Consider the following 23254-nt stretch of genomic DNA (forward strand, 5'->3'; position numbering starts at 1 on the left):
TTGAGGCTCTCTGGTTCCCTGCATTGAGGCTCAACGATGGTTTTTGTACCTAATTTGTGTAATAATATCGATGAATTATTCAATACCCTCATTAGTTGCATGACTCCCCTCTGTGCTGCCAAAAAATGGCAGTTTTTGTATCGAAAAATGCTAAAAAGTGCAGTTTTCATTAACCTTTATCTCAGTGCACTGAGGGTCATGTAGAACTGGACACCTACATTTCAAACTAGAGTATGTGTATTTTCAGAAACAAGTGACAGAACTATTGGCAAATTCTTTCCACGAACACGATACATGGTTCAAAACAGTAAAATGAAATATTCAGTTTTCAATTCAATCAACATAACCGGGTTTTAGTATAAACTAGTATTATCAAAAACTTACCATAAATAAGTTATAGACTTCCAAATAGACTCATTATGCTTACTTGCATACTTCATAATATTATAACTGGAAGCAAAGTGAAAAAAAAAGCGTTATCATTACAGTAATATTTGTAACACTTTTTTGAAGGTGTTTTAGGTATATTTTATAATAAGATATCGTTTTACGCTTGATAATGACTTATTTTCTTTCATTTTAGGCTGTACATTACAGTGACAAAAAATATTTTCTCTGCACTCAACTACCATGACAGCAAACAATTACTAAGTCATATTTTATTACTTATGATAAAGGCAATATTATAACATTATAAAACAAGAGTATGGTAGCCTAACTGACTACTGGGGCGATAAAAAATGCGAGACAAAGCATATAATTTGAGTAGGGGAGACCGGGGCAAGATGACTATGCTAACAGTTTTCGTGGTTTATTCATTTATTTTTAAGGATAGTAAAATTAATTTTACATGAGCTGTTAGAGTAGTCCTTTGTAGTATTAAATATATTGCCATTTAATTTTTTCAAATAAAAATAACGAAGGATATTTTTATTTTTTCATAACCTTAACAAATCGTCATCTTGCCCCAGTACTGGGGCAAGATGACTTTGACCTAGGGGCAAGATGACAACGTTGAAAAAGGTTGAATATATTTTATGTTTTGAATATGTTACCTAGTTTTACAAATGATAACTGTTTTTACATCTTACTAAGTATCAAATTAAGCGTAATGCGTTGTAGCGTAATGTTCAAGTGTTATGTTGTGCAGCTAACAATAGACACAAATAAAAATATCATTTTCATGATTGGAACATTCCTCATGTCACCACTCTTGGCTTTTACAGCTGTGGATCCATTCTTCTGTTGGAGGGTCTCAAAATTCCACTTTCCAAGCACGGCATCTTAGAGCACTATTCTTTGAATTTGATGCAACTGCATTGCTTAGCATGAATACGGGTCCACAGTAATAGACTTGGGCCTACAGGAGCTTGGTCTGAGGTTTTTTCTTTTTTTACTCCCTTTTTAGCTTCACGAGCTTTTTTTCCCTGTTTTTTTTTTTTTTTTTTTTTTTTTCTTGTTTTGACATTTCTTTGATGGGTGTGCTTGTGAGAATGTTTGAACTTCAGTTTTTGTTTTTTCGCATTGTGTTGTTTTAGGAAATGCATTGAAATCAAAAACACTAACATGCTTCTTTGGTGTATCGGAATCAGCATTTGCCATAACTTCTGCTTCGTCTGGAGGGCTTATATGTTGGTTTTTTACTCCCAAGGTCAGAGGATTAGTACTATTATTCTCAGTTTCAGAGCCAACAACGTCATAGTCCGCTAAAAAACTAGAAAATGATGAAATTCGATACCTCATTCTTTAAACTCTTTATCGGCATTTCCAACTGTAGCTGCTTTGAAGTGGGTACTCAAAAGCTCACCAATACTTTTTTTCTGTGTTAGTTTGTTCTTGATGAATGACCATAAAGTTGATACATGCTTGGCTATAGTAGGTTTTTAATGGGCAGAAAAATAACGCATCAGGAGCTGATCAGGAAATGTGATATGTGAAATGGCAACCCAACCACGATAATGTTTTTTCACTGCAATATAAGATAGCCTGCAAAGCTATGTGAGATTTATGATTGTCAATAATCAGCAGAGCAGGAGATTCTTTGCTTGGTTTCATTCATTCAACTAGTCATTTGGTCAACTAGTTTATAAATAGCCCCTGGTCACCCGCTTTCGAACGATACCTACCTTGATTCAATGCGTCCTTTAGGCCCAGAGGAGAAGGGCAAGGTCGCGTGGACAAACAGACAGCGTTTGCAGGAATTTAATAAAGTGAACAACATAGTTAGTTTAATAAATTCCGGAACACGGGCAATAGACAAGCTCGTCATCTTGCCCCGTGTTGCTGCTCGTCATCTTACCCCAGACTGCCTGTTTGAACGGATTCTTCTCCATTGCCATAACAAAATGCGATTAATTGACATTTATTCATAGTAATAGGTAGTATTTAAACTAAGTTACTCATAAATACTCAAGAAACACGATATATCCTATATGTATATGCAGCAGAGCTTATTTACACATGCATAAAAGTTATATCGTGTCAACGGTAAACAATCAGAGCTTCAGAACTAACACAAATATGGCGATTTCAGCGTCTCTATACTATTGCTGAACGAATAGCGGATGGGAGAGCCAGTAGCATGCAGTTGATGCAGTTACCTAGTTTAAAACGGAAAAATTAAGGCATTCGTCATCTTGCCCGGCTCGTCATCTTGCCCCGGTCTCCCCTACAACTAACTGAATGCGTCATTAACTTGTATGCAATTTCCTCATCTTGAAGTGCATTTTATGAGTCTGCAGAACTATTGCCCATAGTTCTGTCACTTGTTTGTGAAAAGACATACACTCTAGTTTGAAATGCAGGCATCAAGTTCTATACTTACCCTCAGTGCATCGAGATACAGGCCCCTAAAAAGGATAATTTTTATCATATTTTAATGACAAAACTGCCATTTTTTCGCAACAGTGAGCATTAACTATGCATTTAATGAGCCTTTTTAATAATTTATATATGTTATTATACAAATTGCTCGCAAAAACTGGTTGAACCTTAGTGCATGGAACCAGGAGGCCTCAAACATCACATTTTCACTTTCTTCGGCACAGTTTAGCCATCCCAGCCAGGGTCCACTGAAGGTCAGCCATAAAATTTATGATATATTTCATTTGAGGCCCTAAATATCATGTTGTAATCACAAAGATTACTTTTGCTGATGCTCAATGTGCAGAGATAATTGAATATTAAAAAATGTCGTTTTAAGAAAAAAAAACCGAAAGTCGGGACCAACTTTCAGAATTTTTGTGGGTCACAAAAACTTTTTTTGGAAGAAAAGGAAAAATATGTGTCTTATAAAATCATTCCAAGAAACCACTGTAAAATTTTTAGCGAAATCAAAAATGACCTGCCTGACTGAAAAACTGGCTTTTAAGTATCTGTACTTATCGGGGTTTTTCTTTTTTTTTTTTTTTTTTTGAAATTTGTAATGCGAGATCTGATACTTGAGCCTGATGAAGTAAAGGAATCTATAAGATCTATGTTAAGTTTGTTTTAGAAATGAAAAAATAGCAATTACAAATATTGGTTGTTATAAACAGAAATTATATTATATAATACAGAAGTTATAAAAATGATTGCTGTGATTAACATTACAGCAATTGTTTTAAGGTTAAATGTAACAATAATGAAATACAGATAAGTATACAGGCATGTTGTTTAGGGGCATCAGGACTTAAAGAAATAATTTTTATTGTCAAAAAAAAAAATCGTCTGTGCATATCTTTATGTAGAAACATAAATAACTTCAAGTTCATCTGCCGAAAACTGAATACTTAAATTAAAACTTTAGCGTGAAAATAAAAACAAGTCATATCAACAATTATTGGTTCACACTTAAAACCATAGCTACGTAGTCAGAGTAGGAGTCAATCTCATTTTGGGATAAAGGAGTCAGAGTCGAATATCCAAGAATCGGAGTCAGTCATTTGTCCTCCGTGTATAAATTTTTGCCAAAGCTATGAAGTCAGTGTCGAAGTAGGGGAGTCGGAGTCCAATTAAATGTCGGGCACAAGAGTTGGAGTCAGAGTCAGGTGCCCCTAAATTCTCGGAGTTGGAGTCTGGAGTTTATCGTCAAGAGCTATTTCCAACAAAATTTGTTTGAAGTAAATCCGCCTTCAAGTACAGAATCTACATTGACTTTCAGTTTCTCCCATAGGCACTAATGTTAAGGAATTTGAACTGTTCAAAATTGAATTGTTCAAATCAAAAAGATATTTTATATACAAGTTTTTCATCAAAAGCTTTTTCCTACAAAGTTTGTTTGAAGCAAATTTGCCTCTAAGTGTGGGATTGCTTTGAATTTCCCGCATAGGCGATACTGTTAAGTTTTTTTGAACTGTTCAAAATTGAACAAAAAATAGTTCAAATCAAAAAATGAAATATAAGAATAAAGTGTCCTCATCGAGATCTTTCAAACAAAAAAAAAATTGTTCAAATTGGACCATTCACTCAAAATTTATTGGGGGAGGAGGGGGACAGACAGACATTTTTCCCCATCTCAATACCCTACTTTCCAATTTTTAATTTTTCGATATTTATTTAATTATTATTATTTTATTTATTTATTTAATTATTTATTTATTTATTTATTTATTTTTTTTTGTAATATTTTCAAGATGCATTAAGCCTTCTTTCATGTTTTTTCGTCTTTCTCTGACTTTTACTGGGAAAGTAGGCTAAAAATTGAAATGTCGAGCCTCATAAAATATTTGAATTTTTTTCTCTTGATACGTTTTAGTTTATTTCATTAAAAAGTTTCATACTAACCTGTTGTCTAAGAAGATGGAAGTACTGAGCTGGAGTTGTTGGACTAACAATATGCCAGTTCACATTATCGCTGTCAATTTTATCTTCACTGCTATCAGACATCTGCGGGAAGAGGGGGGGGGGGTTAGCAAAAGACATCAATTACAGTCAAGAAATGATAAAAATGATAAAGTATTTAATAAGTGATGATTTTATGATATTTGATTTAGATATATCGCTGAACTTAATTTTGGAGAATATTGGGCTTTCAATAAAAGTCATTCAAGTACATTCCCCCCCCCCCCCGTAATCACAGAGATATTTTTAACATCTCCACAGGAGTATTTAGCATTGAAAATTAACAATATGTCTCAAAAATTTAATCAAGTATATTTTCATCCTTTTTTTAAAAATTTTAATTAAAAAATAAGCATTGAGGAACATGTAAAAAGAAACACAAAAGAATTGGATTGTTTTCAAATGTAACACTTTCATCTTTTGTTATTTTTTTAAACACAAAATGTTAAACTTTCAAAACATTAAAAATCCAAATAGTACCCATTTCTTCTCTTTCCCGATATCTTTCATTTCATCCTTAGAAACTTAGTTATTTCATGGAATTGGCCACTATTATTGTCTAAATCAGCGATTCTCAACCACTGATCTGGAATCAAATGCTGCGGAGTACTTTTTCATAATAGATCCATTTAGCTTGGTAACTTGTTTACTTTCTAACATGTCAAAAATTTAAAAAAATATGTTGACATAGTCACCATGTTTCCTCCTATTTTTCTAATTTTATATTTTAATGAAACGTTAAATGTTTACTTATAACTAGATATATTTATTGACTCGTTATTTTACAGATTAACTAAGCGTTTAAGTTTATAACGAGAACACACAATAGCAATCTATCTCACTTGAAAAGGTCGAGCAATTCACGTTGAGATTGTTATACACTAGATATTTTCAGAGTTAAAATTATACCTCCGAAATTGCAAATAACTTCTTCCTCATAATGTATTCAAATAGAAGGATTGTGAGTAAATAATCAACAGCGCAATTATTATTGCCACACATAACAAAGTACATTAAAGAGTTTTTTTTTTTTTTTTTTTTAAACTTAAGTCACAATATATGTTTTCAAAAACTTTTTTTAAGCATTAGGCGTTAGGTTTTTTTTTTTTTTTCAAAACTATAGACCAGAGGTAGGCAACTGGTGAACCACAGTCTAGGTCCGAATAGCAAAAGGTTTAAAACTGGACAGCCAAAATATTCTTGAAAGTAAATTATTCCAATAAAATAGTGGAAAGGTCTAGTAAAGGTCAAATTAATGAATGTTTTTGGCCAATAAAAGGATTAATTTCCTTCTTAGAAAAGTTGGAGTCTCTTGAAAATGAAACATAGCATTTAAGTCAGTTTAATACTGAGCTACAAGGAAATGATAATTTTAATATGTAATCTGATACAAAGTGTGTGTTTTAGTTGCAAGTATGATATCCTTGGGAAATCCATCCCGCTTGCAACTGCCAAAACTGAAGATAGAATTTGCAGCAAGAGTCCTAGACCTTGCACAGATAAGAGAAATTGCAAAAAAAAACTTGTTTTGTTTTTCATAGCTTTCACTTCAAATGGAGATAATAAAATTACAGATTGACTTTTTCTTGCAAATGTATAAAATTGCATCCCCCAAAGAATTTTGGAGTTAACATTGCCAGAAAAATATGTAAGTTACAAAAATCTAGATATTTAACTGGTGAAATATTTGTTAAACTTTATTTTAAAAAATGAATCAATATTTCTTAAGATTGGCTGCCCACCTTGAAGACATTTTGCATAATTTGCTCCCTATGTGAAGTTTTCTAAAAAACTGGCTCAAGGCAATTTCTCCCATTGAGTTTTGAATATAAACATGCCTTAAATATTGTATTTTATTTTATTTTATTAGTTGAAATTGAGATAAAAACAGGTAAGTAATAAGTTTTTCTTTTAATCTAGTTAAAATTTTTAAAATCATCCCGACTTTGACTAAAGTAACTTGTGGACTCCTGCAAAAGACTGCTCATTGCCTATGACATTAAATAACTCACTTTAATGATGCCTAAAGTTGAAATCACATTAACTAGAGTTATGATAAAATTACTCCTTACTTCAATGTGTCATAAAATAATTTTACCTGCAAAAAACGTTCAACTCTACATGAGGAGTGTTCAGGACCAGCACCATCATACCCATGAGGCAACAAAATAACAATGTTACTTTGCATTAGCCATTTTGCTAAAAGATAAATAGTAAAGAAAGACATCAAATATCATGCACAAAAAGGTAACATTAGTCAAACTATAACATTACAAGAAACACTTTCAACGTAAAGATTTTAAGCTAGTAATGGCAAAATAATTCTTACTTTCTCCTGAAGAAATGCAAGTATCAAAAACTACTTGAGCTGAATTAAAGAAGTCGCCGAATTGAGCTTCCCATATTACTAAATTTTCCGTATTTTCAATGCTAAATCCATATTCAAATCCGAGAACGCCTTCTTCAGATAAAATACTATTTGCAACCTAATGATTAAAAAAAAAAATAGCAAAGGAAATATATCACAATATAAGGAAAAACATTAATTTGAATTTATTTAACATATAGTAATAAAACTTTGATTTCATAAGATAGGTACTGATAGCAATTTTGTTTTTTTGCATGTTACAAAAAAAGTAACATCAAAGAAATTGAAATTTGGTTTGTGGCGTGCCTGCATAGCACCTACAGCCTTGAAACTTTGTACAAAATTACTTAGAGCGCGGGGCGTTAGCAAAAGTTTCAATTAGTTCTTTTAAAATTAAATTTTTAAGCTAAAATTTCCCGTAAATTGCATATTAAAAGGAAATATTGCATATTTAAAGTTTCCCATACCCCTTAACATTCTATGTCACTCCAAAGAGCTTTTTTTCCTGTATCATATGAGCTTGTTTCAATTTTCTCAGGTGATTAGAATATCGGATATAAAGACTAAGTCCAAGGTTAAACTCAATTCAAGCCCAGAGCTATAGAGTAAAATGTTACTGGACACTACTAACCTGAATTTGACTTTTCAAATGCAAAAAGCAGCCATTTTACTGCACTCAAAAATCCCTTAACACCTATAGTTGTGAAATTAGGTAAAATTAATATGATTCCTGGGGGAGAGGTGCTCTTTGAAGTTCACCTCTCCTGTCTAGTCGTTGATTCTCTGCTCGAAAGGATCATTACTTTAGGCTTTTCTTGCATCAGTTATGCTGATGATGCAGATGTTGTGGCCAGAAAAAAGTTAACCGACACTGATCGAGTAATATTTCCCTCTCGAAATGACTGGAGAGAGGTTTTTTTTTACATCATAGTAAAAGTTTTACTTTCTGGTATATCGACAGTTCGAAAATGAATGAGAACACAGGGGATAAGGATTTCCTGACCCAGCCATGGTATCAAATACTCTTGTCCTATAGGCAGGTTCACCAATGTCTTTCAGCCTGAGGTTTATGCCATCTTGATGTGTTACATTATTTTTTGGATTAAGGTTATAGAAACAGATATGTTCACATCTGCTCTGATAGTCAAGCTGTCTTAAAGGCCCTAAATAAGGTTTTAATAACATCCTACACTGTTTGGGAATGCCGTGATATGCTCTTAATAACTCTTGCAAACCTGAATAAGGTCACTCTCTGTTGGGTACCTCGGCACTCTGGTGTCAAAGACAATAGGTAATGACCTTGCTAGTAAAGGTTCTGATACTCCTTTGGGCATAACTCGACCCCCTGACTTTTAACCTAATTTTTTTGCTAAATCTCTCGACTTATACCTCAGTATGTGCAGTAACTTGGATGAGCAATGTCAGGTTAAAGAGCTTAATAGAGGTTTCTGCAGTACATTAGGGAAAAGAAGCTCTTAAATATTAATAGAAACAGTATTAAGCAGGTTATTGGTCGTCTTGTTGGTCATTGCACCTTTAAGCGGCACCTTACTATAATGGATGATCTAACTTGCAGAGGTAGCCCCTTTCATGAGGAAAATGCTACTCACATCCTTTGTGATTGCAAAATGCTTTTTCCCTGTAGGTTTAAACACGTTGGTCGTCATTTGCTTTTGATTCCTTTCTATTAAAAGCAGACATTTCTATTAAGTGTGTCAGGTTAGGGGCCCAAGAAAGGGCTATGTGACCCTAAAATTGCGTATGTGCGTCCCCTAGCCCACCGTGTTGACGGAAGGTCAGGCACCCCTTATAAATGCCTCCCACCGGAGAGACGGAGGGGTAGATCGAAGAGAGAGCTAGACAGTTGCGGTCGCTGAGGTTGGTGATTTTCTACGGAACTACGGAGGACCAAGCTAGGTCCGGAGGTCATACATGTGTGTAACAGACTTTAGGAAACGCGAGGTTTTGTGCCCGTTGTCCTAGGACATTGGAGAAGGAGCCATAGTGTCCAGTGTAATAATAAAACGGACTGCTGCAAACAGGAGAGTTGGTGCCCGAGTCCCGATGTTTGATTCACAAGAACTGTGAAAGACTGGAAGCAACATATGGTGTTTCACTTGTAAATATGTGAATATTATGTTACAGTGTAAATAAACATATATTAACCAAGGATCTGGAGGCCTAGAACCTAACTAGGTGTTTGCTGAATTTTGCTTCAGCTACTGGTTAGTTTAAGACTCCTGTTTGATTACCACTATAATAGACCTTAGGTCACAGTGGTTGGTTCGGTTGAGCCTCCCTTTCTTATAGATTATTTCATAGGTTTTTTAATGGAATACAACTTGGACAATGATACTACTAGCATCCATACTGTTTAATTCTTTCTTTATATGATAGAAATTACACCACACAGAGTAAGACCCAAGGCAAACATTTCCCCCCAAATGCTATTTAATAGTGCTGTTTCTAATGAAAAAAAAACATTCAAAAGTCTAACCTATGACTTCTTAACCTGGAGATATACCTTGTTTGAGTTTTATTTTGCTCTATTTCCACTGAATATAAGGGAAATAAACAAAAATTTATTTATTCACAAATCAGCAGGTAATTAGTTATACCAAACAATACCTCAAAAAACCCACTTTGACTTTTAGATAAATTATTCAAGGGGATGTAAATTTCATCAGTCTTCTGATCAACCAGCATGGCATGTCGATGACAAAAAGTACCTCTTCCAACGTCCTGGCCACTGATACGAACATTGCAATCTGGCAATAAGAAAATATAGGACCTCATAAAATAGCACTTCAAAAAAAAAAAAAAAAACAATTAAAAAAAATTGTGTGTCATAAACACACAAGAAAAAAATGAAACTTTTATCTTATCTCTTTTTTTTTTTTAATTTACATTCTGAACTGTCATTTCACCCACATGTTTTCTCTCAGTCCACTCTCTTGTTCTTTCTGAGCCTGACTTAGGCATATTCACAACAAATATGTATATTTTAATGAAGAAAATTGACTTAAAAGAGCAAGAAAACTAAACAATAATTGAAATTTGTTTTTTAATTACTACCAAATACAATGAAAAATATTAGTAATTATAAAGTGAATTTTGTTAATAAAAGTTAACAAACTAATTTCAAGTTTGAACCTAAGCACTGTAGATTATGCTTGAAACTGATGATTTGACTTGAATTATATGCTTGCTCAAGTTCAGCCTTGAAATTAATTTGTGAAATTTATTAAAAAAATAATTTTAAAATTACTATTATTTTTCATTGTTTTCAGCAACAATTAAAAAACAACTACGTCATTTCCGTCACACAAAAAGACCAGAATCTCAAAGCCATTGCATAAGATGTTTCACTTCAAAAATATATTTCATTATGCATTGAAAATATGTATGCAAATAGTTTGATTACAATTTCAATGTTTCAATTACCTTGATATAATAATGAGCCGATAGCTAATGCTTCTGCTGTTGCCCAATCAATCTGTGTACCTTTTGTGAGTTTTTTCAAACGATCTGGTACAAAATTTTTGACTAAGGTTGGGTGAATAACCTACATGAATTATAAATATAATTAAAAAACAAATAAAAAATAGTACACTTAAGAGAAAAAAAGAAGCAAACACAGTAAATATTCAAACCTATATTATATATATATGCATTTCCAGTTAGTCTTAATTGACAGAGTTAGTATGATAGCTTTTTAACCATTTCCTGTTTATCTCATGTCTCAACTATAGTAAGTGTATAAAAAATGTAATAAAATGGTCATGAACTCCTCAATTCTTAACATTTATAAAATTTTAGTAAGAATATCGTTTTTTGTTTTTCAACAAGTTTTTGACTCACCTGCTATATCTGACATTACTTGGAGTTGAAAATAAGAAGACTGCATATATTACAGCATTGAGATATATCTAGCAGCTTCTATTAAAACTTACCAATTCTACTTGAGATAAGTCATAAAGTTTGAAAGGGCTTTCTATTCCAGCATCAGGAGAGCTCTAACTGTTTAAATCTTTTATTTTGCCTTATTGACATTGGTCAAAGGAGTCGACAAAAGGTGCCTATTCCAGTGCAGGAAGAGTTTTACTAATGTCCATTAATTTAGCTGTACTTAGTTAAGTTCAAGAGCTGAATATAATATACAAAACTTTTATATAGGTAAGAATTTATGTGTAAACAAATTTATTACTTTTTTCTTCGAAAAATCCAATCAGATACATAACAATTTTTCAATCACTAAAAATACTTTTAAAAAAGTTTCAATTGCAATTTTTTTTTTTTTTTTCAAAATAAAAGAAGCTTCAAACATGCAGCAATAATGATGTAAAACTATGAAACAATAAAGCTCAAATTGAAAGATTTAAACAAAACACCTTAAAACTTTTTCACTGCAAAGCACATTTATCATGCATTGAGCTATACCCCATTTGCATGCCTCCCCCCCCCCCCCCCAGCAGGAAAGTTTTGAATTAGAGAAATAATTGTATTTATTATATTTAGAAAAGTTTTTTGTTGTTTTATAATATAATATGCTCTGAACTATAACCTTTTCACCCCCCCCCCCAAGAATATATCAATATATTGAAAATATTGACATTTGGAGAACGATATATTGCGGTATTAAAATTCTGATATCGCCCAGTCCTACTGCATACATGCATTTCGAGGTTTCATAGAACCTTTTTTTCAATGCAAATAGTGAGCTTTTGGATGAAAAGACATCCGGTAAAAGCAAAAACAAAATAAACAAGACAAAATGGAACAAAGAGAGCATAAATTTATTGTATGATTCCCTTTGAGGAAAATCTGTTAAGCAAAAAATCTCATCAAAAATCCCATAATAATAAATTCTGCTGACAAAATGTAACTGCTAATGAATAAATAAATTTATGTTAGAAAAAATTGTAAAGATCTAATTTGCAACATTTAGCAAAAGGCAGAGCAAACATAATACAGAAAAACCTGAAAAATGTTGGGGAGACAGCAAAACAATTTGCTTAATATATGTAAAACAAAACTGGAAAGGGAAACATAAAAACAAATAAAAATAATTAAGGACAGAAAAATAAAACCTGTATGATAAAACCATAGTATTTCAAAGAAAAGGTGGAAGGGGGGGGGGACTAATTATAAGAAGGGAAGCCAAATTGCAGGAAAATTTGGAATTGCTTTAAGATCATTTACTAGATTATAACAATTCTTCAGAATGTGGAAAGACTCCCAAAAATCAAGATCTGAAGAATTTGGGCATTTCTGGAGTCAATGAATATTTCATACCACTTGTCAAGTGCTCTTGACACTGCAATGCAATTTTATTACTTTATTGAAGGTAGTTAAGGAAGTTCTACAAAAGTAAAACTTTCTTTTCAGATTGCAATGCAAATCATTTTCAGCTGTTAAATATATACTTTAAAAAATAAATATAGCCCCTTGAATCAATTAGAATCTCAAACTTTTGAAATTATTTCTTAATTTTGATTTATTTTCTCTTTAAAAAAAATAATCTTAAAAAAACATCCAGTCGTAGTATTCATTTTTGTTGCTGTCGTCACAAGTGAACAAGTCGCTAGGGTTGCCAGAATAATGTTTCAGGATATTGCCAAACTTCACCACACACACACACACAAATAAATATGTTATTTAACAAACAATCCTCGCTTCTCTAAAAATTCCTCGCAGTGAAAAACCACCATAAGGCGATATCTTGCCAGAAAAGACAACCACGCTCTCTGATTCAAGATGACTTTTTCACTTGTGATGTTACACGATGAAACATTGTTTTGAAAATCTGACATTTTAAAAAATTTAATAAAAATTAAACATTGGGAAAACAAAAGTACTTTCTGGCTTCATGTTATTATGATTATTACTATTATTATTTTTTGTTCTATGAATTTCTGTGACTAAAAGGAGGACTTTTGACTGAAGGAAATACCCTCATTGCTTTTTCCTTCTATTTTACAATATTTTTTTTTAAACAAACAAAGAATGAATGTTTTGAATGAATGGATACTTTTAGCAATTTTCTGTCATATTTGACTAAAATTTGATAAAACTCTTTTAAATGGTACGTAGTTGTACGTTGTTTCTAAATTTTTGAAAAAATATTTACTAATTTTTGCTTCATTGACTCAAAACTCTTTAGAACAAACTTGATTCAGAAAAGAAAAAAAGGGTTCAAGAATTTTAGAAAACTATGAAACAGATGCTAAGGGAAATTCGCCACTGAGCCTTATCTGAAAACTCTGCAACAGCTCCTAAACAGAAGTTACTTTTCTAAAGTATGGGAAGGGAGACGAAAGAGAAAATACCAATTGAATACTTGTTTTACATTGAAAACTAATTTGTCTGAAGGTAAAATTTATGTGATGGATTCTCAGTGTCATTTTTTGATTATTTTTTCTTTTGTACCATCAAGTAAAAAAATTTACAATTTGTCGATACCAATAGTGCATTAAACAAATTTTATTTTAAAAACATGGTATGAGCATTTTAAATAGTATAAATTTATTAACTTACAAAATTATCCGGAAACTGAACAGATTTAGCTCCAATGTATCGTAAAAGATCCACTGGAACACCAGTATCCCATTTCGAGATCATCTGTTTCAAAGGGTTAGCAGGATCATTATTTCTTTGTAATGAGCTGAGCTAAAACACAATTCAGTGTCATTGAAAGATTAATAATTTTTACTTCATATTACTTAGTCAAAATTTGTTCAATGAGCCTGGACAGTACATCAAATATTTTAACCAAAAGTATTTTGTTGCAATACACACACACATATATATATATAATATTAAACAAATTATATAAAAAAAATAATGATGAGAAAAAGGAAAATTGCAAACAGATATTTAATATGAAAAGACAAAGTATGAATCCAGAGCTCATCAGCTGCGGAGGATTCAATAAATATGGTCAAAAGACCAAAAAATTTAACTATGAACTGAAAGAGAATGTTTAAGCTCCAGTACATGCAATATAGAGTAACATTGGGCAAATGCACCACATGTTAAACTATAAACAATAAACAAGAACTCAAACCAAAAATTAAAAGCAGGGGGTTTCACCTCGACTAATTAGGAAAGCAAGTTCTGAAATAACTAGCCATCCACGGGATTTGTTTAATATTTGGTATTTGGCTTGCATATTTTATATTTACTTGGCTTTTTAGTTTTGCTGCATTGCGTATCTATGGGTTTTTGGTGTGGTCTTTCCAATATTTTTCACTTTTATTATAATTATATATATATATATATATATATATATATATATATATATATATATATATATATATATATATATATATATATATATATATATATATAAAATTAAGCAAACAGAATTACAAATATTTAACAAATTATATATAATTAATGATGATAAAAAGGAAAATTGCAAACAGCTATTAAATAGGGAAAGATAAAGTATGAATCCAGAGCTCATCAGCCATGGAGGATTCATTAATTATGGTCAAAAGACCAAAAATTTAACTATGAACTAAAAGAGAATGTTTAAGCTCCAGTACATGCAATATAGAGTAACAATGGGCAAAAGCACCACATGCTAAACTAAAAACAATAAACTAGAGCTCAAACCTAAAACTAAAAGCAGGGGGTTTTGCCTTGACTAATTAGGAAAACAAGTTCCAATAATTAGCCATCCACAGGACAGTACCTGCCTATAACAAAATTATCTTCAAGGTAAAATAATTTTGTTCAATCTCTCAATATTTTCAACTCTTCTTCAATATTTTTCACTTTTATTATTACTATATATATATATATATATATATATATATATATATATATATATATATATAAATATATATGCACTGGTGGACAATTGCTAAGGACGGATCACAATGGGCTACGTAGTTCACAAAAAAGTAAGTGTAATTTGATGCTAAGTGCAATAAACTAATGTCGGAACACTAGAACATTACAATGACAATAATTTATTATGCTCTGAAATCCAAAAGGCGTTGAAAAGCGTTCAAAGAACAAAACGATCATTTTGTGATGAATACGTTAAAGTGAAAAGATGTAATAACCGTCCACAGGCGTTCCGGTGTAAGGTGTCAATATGGGATATGGCCGCCATTGAGAGCAATGCAAGCTTCTACATGTCGTTTGCTGCTTTGCTCAACAATATCCAGCGGCTGTTGGGGTAATTTTTCCCATTTGTCTGTTAGTCACGGATGAGGCTGTCCTTGTTTACTGAAGGGTGTTGTCAACCAGCAAGACTGCTCCCCAAATCATTCCAAACATGTTCAGTGGAAATCAGATCAAGAGAATGTGCTGGCCATTCCGTAGGTTCAATATTCTCGCTCTTTAGACATTACTGGACAGCAGCTGCTGGATGACATGTTAAGTTGTCATCCATGAAAATGAATTTATCACCCACAGCACCACGGAACATGTAAACATGAGGTAGCAGAACAACATCTATGTATCGCTGGGCAGTCATAGCCTTTTTAGCAGCACATGAATGACGTACGGCCATTGATCACAATCGGAGTCCACACTATGACATAACTAGTAGGATATTTGTTCTTTTCTTTTATGCTTTTCGGCCTGTATTCAGGACTACTCTCACGTCAGATCAGTTGTTGTTCACGATTAAATGACAGACTGAACCTGCTGTCATCTGAGAGTAGTACACAAGCTCAGTCAACTTCTCTCCGATTGTGATGCTGACGACATCCTTACAAACAAGCAAAATTCTGACTTGTAGGCAAAAGGGTGTACAAATCAAGCTGTCGGGCGTGTAGCCCTACTGCTTGCAAACATCTGGCTACAGTTTTTTGGGATACTTGCTTGTTGGTAGCAGAAGGAAACTGCTTTGCTACCTCAGTAGCTGTGCTGTGCCAGTTCATTTTTGTTGCTAGCACTATGTACCAATCTTCTGCTGATGTCGTACTGACTACACGACCTCCCTAGTGACATTTACTACACATTCCAATTGTTTGAAATGATTTCCAAACCTTCAAAACAACCCTGTGGCTAACATCAAACTCCATGGTAATGACTGATACTTTTTGCCCACCCGTGAAATCATCTAAGGGACGTCGGCAAGGCACACCAAAAAATTCAAGTTCGTCAAATGATTCTTTCCCATCAAATTCTGCCTTTGAACAACATTGGTCCTGACGCACCGAATCTTTTTTTCTCTTATCAGTGCTATCACGTGACGAGCATCGTCGTAAATCTAAAATTTGCATACGCACAACACGTCTTACGGTATTACACACTTATTCTGATTTCCATATTTCTTTGCCTTCCATTTTGTGGTTTCTAATGCTGCTATTGCCATCTGTCCTTAGCAATTGCCCAACAGAGTATATATATATATAGTAAATTTCCGATTATCCATCGGCAGGTTATCCGCGGAGCAGATTATCCGCAATCTTTCACATAAAATTTTTTATTTCAGCAATGACAAACTGAAATGAAGAACAAATCACACATTTCTACAACAAGTGCACCATTTATTTTTATACATTCCTATTGCTTTTTTCCCCCTCCCTTCCAATGAAATCAAACCTTTTAAGGTCACTGAAACCTGACTAGTTAAAACCTGATTTTTAATTTACACTACTTACTGCTCTTTTTAATTTTACTACTTACTTGTTTTTAGTTCCACATTACTCGCAGGTTTTTGCACCAACCCTAATACTTACTGGTTTTCCCCCAGAAAACCGAGACCGTGAATTTTCTGGCCAATTGAACTGTTTTTGCCGGTTTTGGAGCATTTTCTGTAGAAGAAGTCCACTGTTTTGACTGTTCTTTCATTTCTGGTCAGTAGTAATGTATACAAGTTTCATCCACTGTCACATAACGTTGCAAAAATTCACTCAGATTAGGTTGGAATTTGTTTCAACATTGCTTTGACATTGCTACACGATTCCGTTTTGGATCGACTGTCGACAAACACGGCACCCATCTTGCTGATAACTTTTTCATACACAAATGTTCATGCAAAATGTTTCATACGTGTTCAGAAAATATCTTAATAAATAAAAATCTTTTGTGCGGACGTTTGTCACCATAAGGCTTTTAAAAGGCTGGACCAATTTTGATCACATTTTTTGTGTGTTGTGACGTTGTGGCAAGCATGGTTTCGAAGCACGATGGATCGAATCGGAAACGTTTTTATTAATTAATTAATTTGATCATTGGATGGTTATATCTCCCAAATGATTAGCATTTATTTTAAACCTACTGTTGAGCGAGAACTGAAGTAAATATTTAACCCGTTGACAAAGGACAATAAGAAAGCTAGCTCTGCTTTTTGTAATGAAATTTCCTACTGTGATATGTCAATTGAGAATAGATAAAACATAGAGAGAGTGAAGCCTTCATTTATTGAAAGCAACGATTTTAGGTCCAGAGATTTATTTTAAAGTAAAGTACTGGAAGGTTGACGCAAAACGTGTGTTCTGTCGTTGTAGTTGAGTCATGTGACCGGATCAGTGTTTTAAGTTTTAATAACCAAAATGATCAGTAGTACCAATCCATTAGAAAGTTAAATCCATCTGAATTTTAGCACCAATGTCAAGAATACTTTAAGGATTATCAAATTAATCGGTACATTATTGAAGGAAAAGATGATGGAATTTAAAGACGGAACAAATTTCGTTTCCGTCCAGATAAATTACAACAGGATAGTTCTGTACACAAACCATCAGTGCAGTGGAAGATCTTTATCTTTGGTGGAAAGAACAAATTAGGCAATATATGAAGTTAAAAAAGTTTTCGTTCAAAAGATCGGACTGTTAATCGATCGGAGTTGGCTCCGCTCACTGATCAACTGGATTACAGTAAGGTGGTGGATTGGCGACTTTGGCTGTAAACAATAGAGTTGCGTGATCATTTGCTTACATTTTAAAGCTACTGTTAATGTAATTTATTGTATTTTCTGTTTGACGAAATATTTCAAACTGCAAAGAATTGTTTTTCGTTTTTAAAGTTTTTAGTCATTTTAGTTGAAGAATGTTTATTTTACGTCGGGAGGGGGGGAGGGATGAGTGATTTTCGCTTATTCAGAGAACTGTTTTTACCTTTATCATTCTTCTAAACAATATTGTTTTATTCTTTTTCATATGGGGGATGTTGCAGCGGGATTTCCCGTTTGTTCTACATGGGTAGTTAGATTTTTACACTTAATATCTGAGTACGCTTTTTATCCTTTGAGTATGGCAGAAGGAACAAACCATCAAGTACAAGAGAAAAAAATAGTTAATAAAACAACTGCTCAGTGGGCATTAGATAAATCAAGTTGTAATAAATATGCGCATTTTGACACCAAGCAGCTTAAAACATTTTTTCTTTTTACTAATTTTTTTCAACAAAACGGTTGAAACACTTGACAGTTTATTGAAAATTTTCAAATTTTCAATTTACAAAGTATGAACAGAACTCATGCACTTTCACATGGCTGTCTTCTAGCATGATATCATGGATTTTGTCGGTCATTTCTTCGTTCGTGACTTCAATCGGAGGTCCAGAACGTTCTGCGTCTTTTGTGCTTGTACGGCCAAAAGCACACAGTTGTATAGATCATACAGCAAAGATTTTTTTCATACAAACACAGAAGATGTAGATGAGGGGGGGGGGATGCTTAACATTTTTAGTAGATTGTTCAGATAGGTCTCTTTCTATTTTTATCATCACCTCAGAGTAACACTAAAGCATATAATTCCAGGAATAACACAAGGATATCCTACTGTTGCTCTGAGGCGACGATATGTTATAGACAAGTACAGTAAAGTCTCACCCCCTGAAATATAGACACCAATCTTATGCGGACAATTTTTAATTCCTTGATTCCAAGGCAAATAACATTATTAAATCCCTGTCCTGTGGATACCCCTCTATTGTAGACAAAAAAAATTGCCCTGTTAGTGTTCGCATTAGAGGGGTTTTACTGTACTTTGCCTAAAGTTCATCTTTCCGAAATAATTCATTCTTAATATTGGAAATTTTATTTTCCACAACTAAACTTTCAATATTAAAAAAAAATCTTCACTAAATATCTATTTTCTACATGAAGATAAAAATAAAATATTTAAACTATGTTAAATCAATACAAGTTACCTTGGTCTTATACGTTTCAGTCAACTTCAAATTTTCACTCAGCATACTCTGATGATTAGAAATCATGTCATTAAGTTCTTCCTTCATTAGGATACCTTCATCCTGGAAAATAATTGAAAATTAAGACAGACAAATGGCATAACAAATTTTAAACATACAGAGCGAAAAGAAAAGGAGAAAAACATTCATTTACAGGTACAAATGACAACAAGACATGTTGGAATCAAGAATAGTATTGAATTTTTGAGAATCCAGCCATAACAATTTTTACAATTTTTACCTGGTATTTTAATAAAATGAAGCTCTAAGTTGATTTTGGTTCTTTTCTTCTTCTTCTTTTTTTTTTTTTACCTCGATAATAAATTGACACTAGCTAGCTTTTTAGGGTTCCCTAGATCAGTAATTCTCAACCCGTGGTCCAGCAGGCCAACACCAATCAGGCAAAAAATTTATCAGGTCCTGAGATTTTTGCACATTTAGGTTTAAAAATTTTACTTGCTCAATAAAATAAAAGTAAGAAAATGGGGGGAGAAGTAATAATGAAACCTGTACGACAATTTAATTTTTTGTGATTTATTCTCACAATATCCTATCATTTCAAAAATGTTTATTGACTTAAGTATGATTGTTACAACAATTGCTCATCTTCACACTAAAATATTTTTATGACACTTCTTTAATAGCGAGTAAAGTGTTATTTATTTATTTTTTAAAGTTAGTGTTAGTATTTTTTTGTAAAAAAAAAAACCCACTGGTTCATAAAATTTTTCAAATTATAAACTATACCTGAGTCATCCTTATTTTCGTGAAAAAAAGGGATAAAAACCTCCCCGGTCTGCAAAGTTTTTTCAAAACCTTTGGTCCGTCCATAAGTTAAAAAAGTATGAGAAACACTGCCCTGTGTTCTCTAAAAATAAAAGGACTCATAATAAGTAGGGGAATGTGGAGCAAAGTGAAATAGAGGGGCAAAGTGACATATTTACTTTGCTTTCAGCGCCACCTATCTGGTAGTAATTTAACTAAGAAGTACCACATGTAGTCGATTCCAGTCAGGAAAAATAATATTACCAAAGATTAATGAATTTGATAATACAGACAATTTTTAAAAATTGATACTCGTATTTTAATATTTTCTTGTAAGTCAAAATTTGTTTTTGTTACTATAAAATGATAAAGTTCTTCTTATAAACATTTTAAATATTAATTAAGGCCTCCTAATATTTGGCGCAGTACTAATTTAATTAATATTCAGCTTATTTGTATTTTAAATAATTTTTACAATTAGTCAAGTACATGCAGGGCAAAGTGGGTGGGGCAAAGTGAAAGAGTTCATATTGTTAACTCATTCAGTCATTTATTAAATCAGTTACCTTTTTATTAGATATTATTTTAATTAATTCATTTACATTCTTTCAGTTAGTAATTTACTCACTCACTTATTATTACATTTTTTTTTTAATTGATTCATTCTTTTACTGGCTCATTTCTTTTCTTCGTATATTGACGAATTTATTTTTTTTAATTATTCGTTTAATATTTCAGTATCTTTTCATTCATTCCTTCATCCTCTTGTTTACTAATATATTTGATCAAAAATATTTTTTATTATTGAATAGAAAGTACTTCATTAGAAAAATATTTTATTTTTTACTTTGCCCCACAAAAACAAAAAAGTTAAAATTTTCCACTTTTTTTTTTTTTTTTTTTTTTTTTTTTTTTTTTTTTTTTTTTTAAGGTGTAAATTTACTGGCAAAAATAGAAAATACTGTTCCAATGCAAGTTTTATTTAAAAATATAATGTGCCTTCTTTATATACAACAATTTTTTTAAAAAATTTCCTATTTGTTCATTTTGAAAAAGCTCAGTTATCTTAACTATTTCACTTTGTCCCACATTCCCCTACATGTAATGATTCAAACATGCCATGTATTTTCATTTAAGAAGAAAATATCTATTTTATTAACAATTGCTCAAGCACTGTATTTGATAAATCAACAGTAATGAATAACAAGGAAAAGAAAAAAAAGCACTTACAATCAGTTTTTTTGAATACATATCAGGGACGCTTGAGCGAGAATGAATGGTGCTGTACATGGTTGGATTGGTGAATGTAGGATCATCAAGTTCATTATGACCCCAACGTCTAAAGCATAGTAAATCCACAAGGACATCCTTTTTAAAGGTTTGTCTGTACTTGAAAGCTAAAATTGCTGCCTTAATGACTTCCTAAAAATTTAAATACACTTGTGTAACCGAGAAATATTAATTTAATTGGCATAAAAAAATAAAGTATAGTCAGTTTAAGGGGGGAAAAGAATAATTAAGTCAATAAATGATTTTATTTTACACAGTGGAGTTCACTACAAAAATTTAACATAAACTTCATTTTCTGACATAACTACTTCGTTATATTTACATTTTTGGTAAGAATATATTTACTTCACTCCAATAGAAAATTATTCCCTAGAACAAAAATTGTATATATGTAGCAAAAATTTTTCCCATACTTTTTTAGAACAGAAGAAATGGGACTTAGTCCCACCACTGCTACATAGGATTTAATTCAGGGGACTGAGCACGCCAGGGAAGCAGGTAGAACTCTGATTGATGTTCCTCCAACAACTGGGAAACCGTTTGGGCATGGTGCATTATCCTGCTGAAAGCACCCATCTCCTCCAGGGGAACATTATAGCCTTAAAAGAGTGCACAAGATCAGCAACTATGCAGAGGTTCACGGTGCTGCTCATTGATGTGTCCACAGATATCAAAGGACCCAGCATAGACCAGGAAAACATTTCCCACACCATTATTCCACCGCCACCAGCCTGAAGAGTTGTCATTTGGCAGGAGGGGTCCATGAACCCGTCCTGTTTGCGCCATACTCTGATCCCGCCATCTGCATGATGGAGCGGGAAACGAGATTCATCAGACCAAGCTACCTTTTCCAGTCCTAAAGTGACCAATTTCGGCGTTTCTGAGTCCACAGGAGGTGTCGCTTCTGGTTGGTCTGTGAAACCAAAGGCACTCATGCAGGTCTCCGGCTTCTAAAGCCCATCCTTTGTAACATACGCCATGTTGTGTGTTTGGATATGTTTTGCGATGCACCTGCATTAAATGATGCTGCAATTTGCTGTGTTGTTGCCCTTCGGTTACTGTGTACGATGCGCGCCACTAGTCTTTCACCTCTATTGTTCACCAGCCTTTTATGATTTGAACTGTTCTTAGCACTGGAAGTTTTTGCGCTTAATCACCACTCTTGAAACACCTGAGATATTGTTGGACTTGAAAACTCTAAAAGCGTGGTCATTGATAACTTACGATGTTTAAACGAAAAGCCGAAAGGCTAAATTCCGTAAGTCAGACAACAATGTTACATGCTTATACGAGCAGAGATAATACCACACAGTGGAAGATGCAGAATCAAATGTTAATGTGCAGAAATGAACATTGGAAACTTGTTTAAAATCTTACCAAAAATTTATTGGTCCATAGAAACTAAAATAAATAAACAAACAAAATAAGTTTATAAGAATAAACCCTGGCTGTAAGCGGAGGTGGAGTTCGCAACTCCCCAACACCTACCGGACCTAACACACAAGAGGCTGACGAACATGAAGGAGAGAGAACGATTGGAATCGTTCACTATTTATACTTGCCTCATTTGCATATGACTGGGCATCAGAGGATGCCAACCTAAAACTGAAACTTTACATGAGTCGAAAGAGCTGAGAAGTTAATCTAATTTGAATAAAGTCGATTTTATATTACATTACATTAGGCATGAGAACGCGGTTAAATATCGTTTACTGATGTCTATCAGTCATTTTCGAAATGCTGGCACCGGCTCTTCTCGCACTGATGATGATGCCTCTTTCAAACTCGTTTAAATCTTTTGTGTCACCCACTGCGCTCGTAAGTTTCATGCTAACTACGTAGTCTGAAGGT

At 33.0% G+C, this 23254-nt stretch overlaps 1 protein-coding gene across 2 annotated transcripts in view; it reads right to left on the reverse strand.

The window, feature by feature from the left end:
* Positions 1 to 23254, reverse strand: part of LOC129221563 (2-oxoadipate dehydrogenase complex component E1-like) — a 72734-nt gene that overhangs the window by 6792 nt on the left and 42688 nt on the right. For both annotated transcript variants that reach the window (XM_054856058.1, XM_054856059.1), the window contains exons 12-19: positions 21344 to 21535; positions 19310 to 19411; positions 13727 to 13858; positions 10634 to 10754; positions 9818 to 9957; positions 7151 to 7307; positions 6920 to 7020; positions 4765 to 4866 (exon numbers count right to left, since the gene is read on the reverse strand). In XM_054856058.1, coding sequence (XP_054712033.1) covers positions 4765 to 4866; positions 6920 to 7020; positions 7151 to 7307; positions 9818 to 9957; positions 10634 to 10754; positions 13727 to 13858; positions 19310 to 19411; positions 21344 to 21535 — 1047 coding nt within the window. The remainder of the gene's footprint in view (positions 1 to 4764; positions 4867 to 6919; positions 7021 to 7150; positions 7308 to 9817; positions 9958 to 10633; positions 10755 to 13726; positions 13859 to 19309; positions 19412 to 21343; positions 21536 to 23254) is intronic.

The sequence above is a fragment of the Uloborus diversus genome, chromosome 4, assembly GCF_026930045.1.
Source record: "Uloborus diversus isolate 005 chromosome 4, Udiv.v.3.1, whole genome shotgun sequence".
Lineage (NCBI taxonomy): Eukaryota > Metazoa > Arthropoda > Arachnida > Araneae > Uloboridae > Uloborus > Uloborus diversus.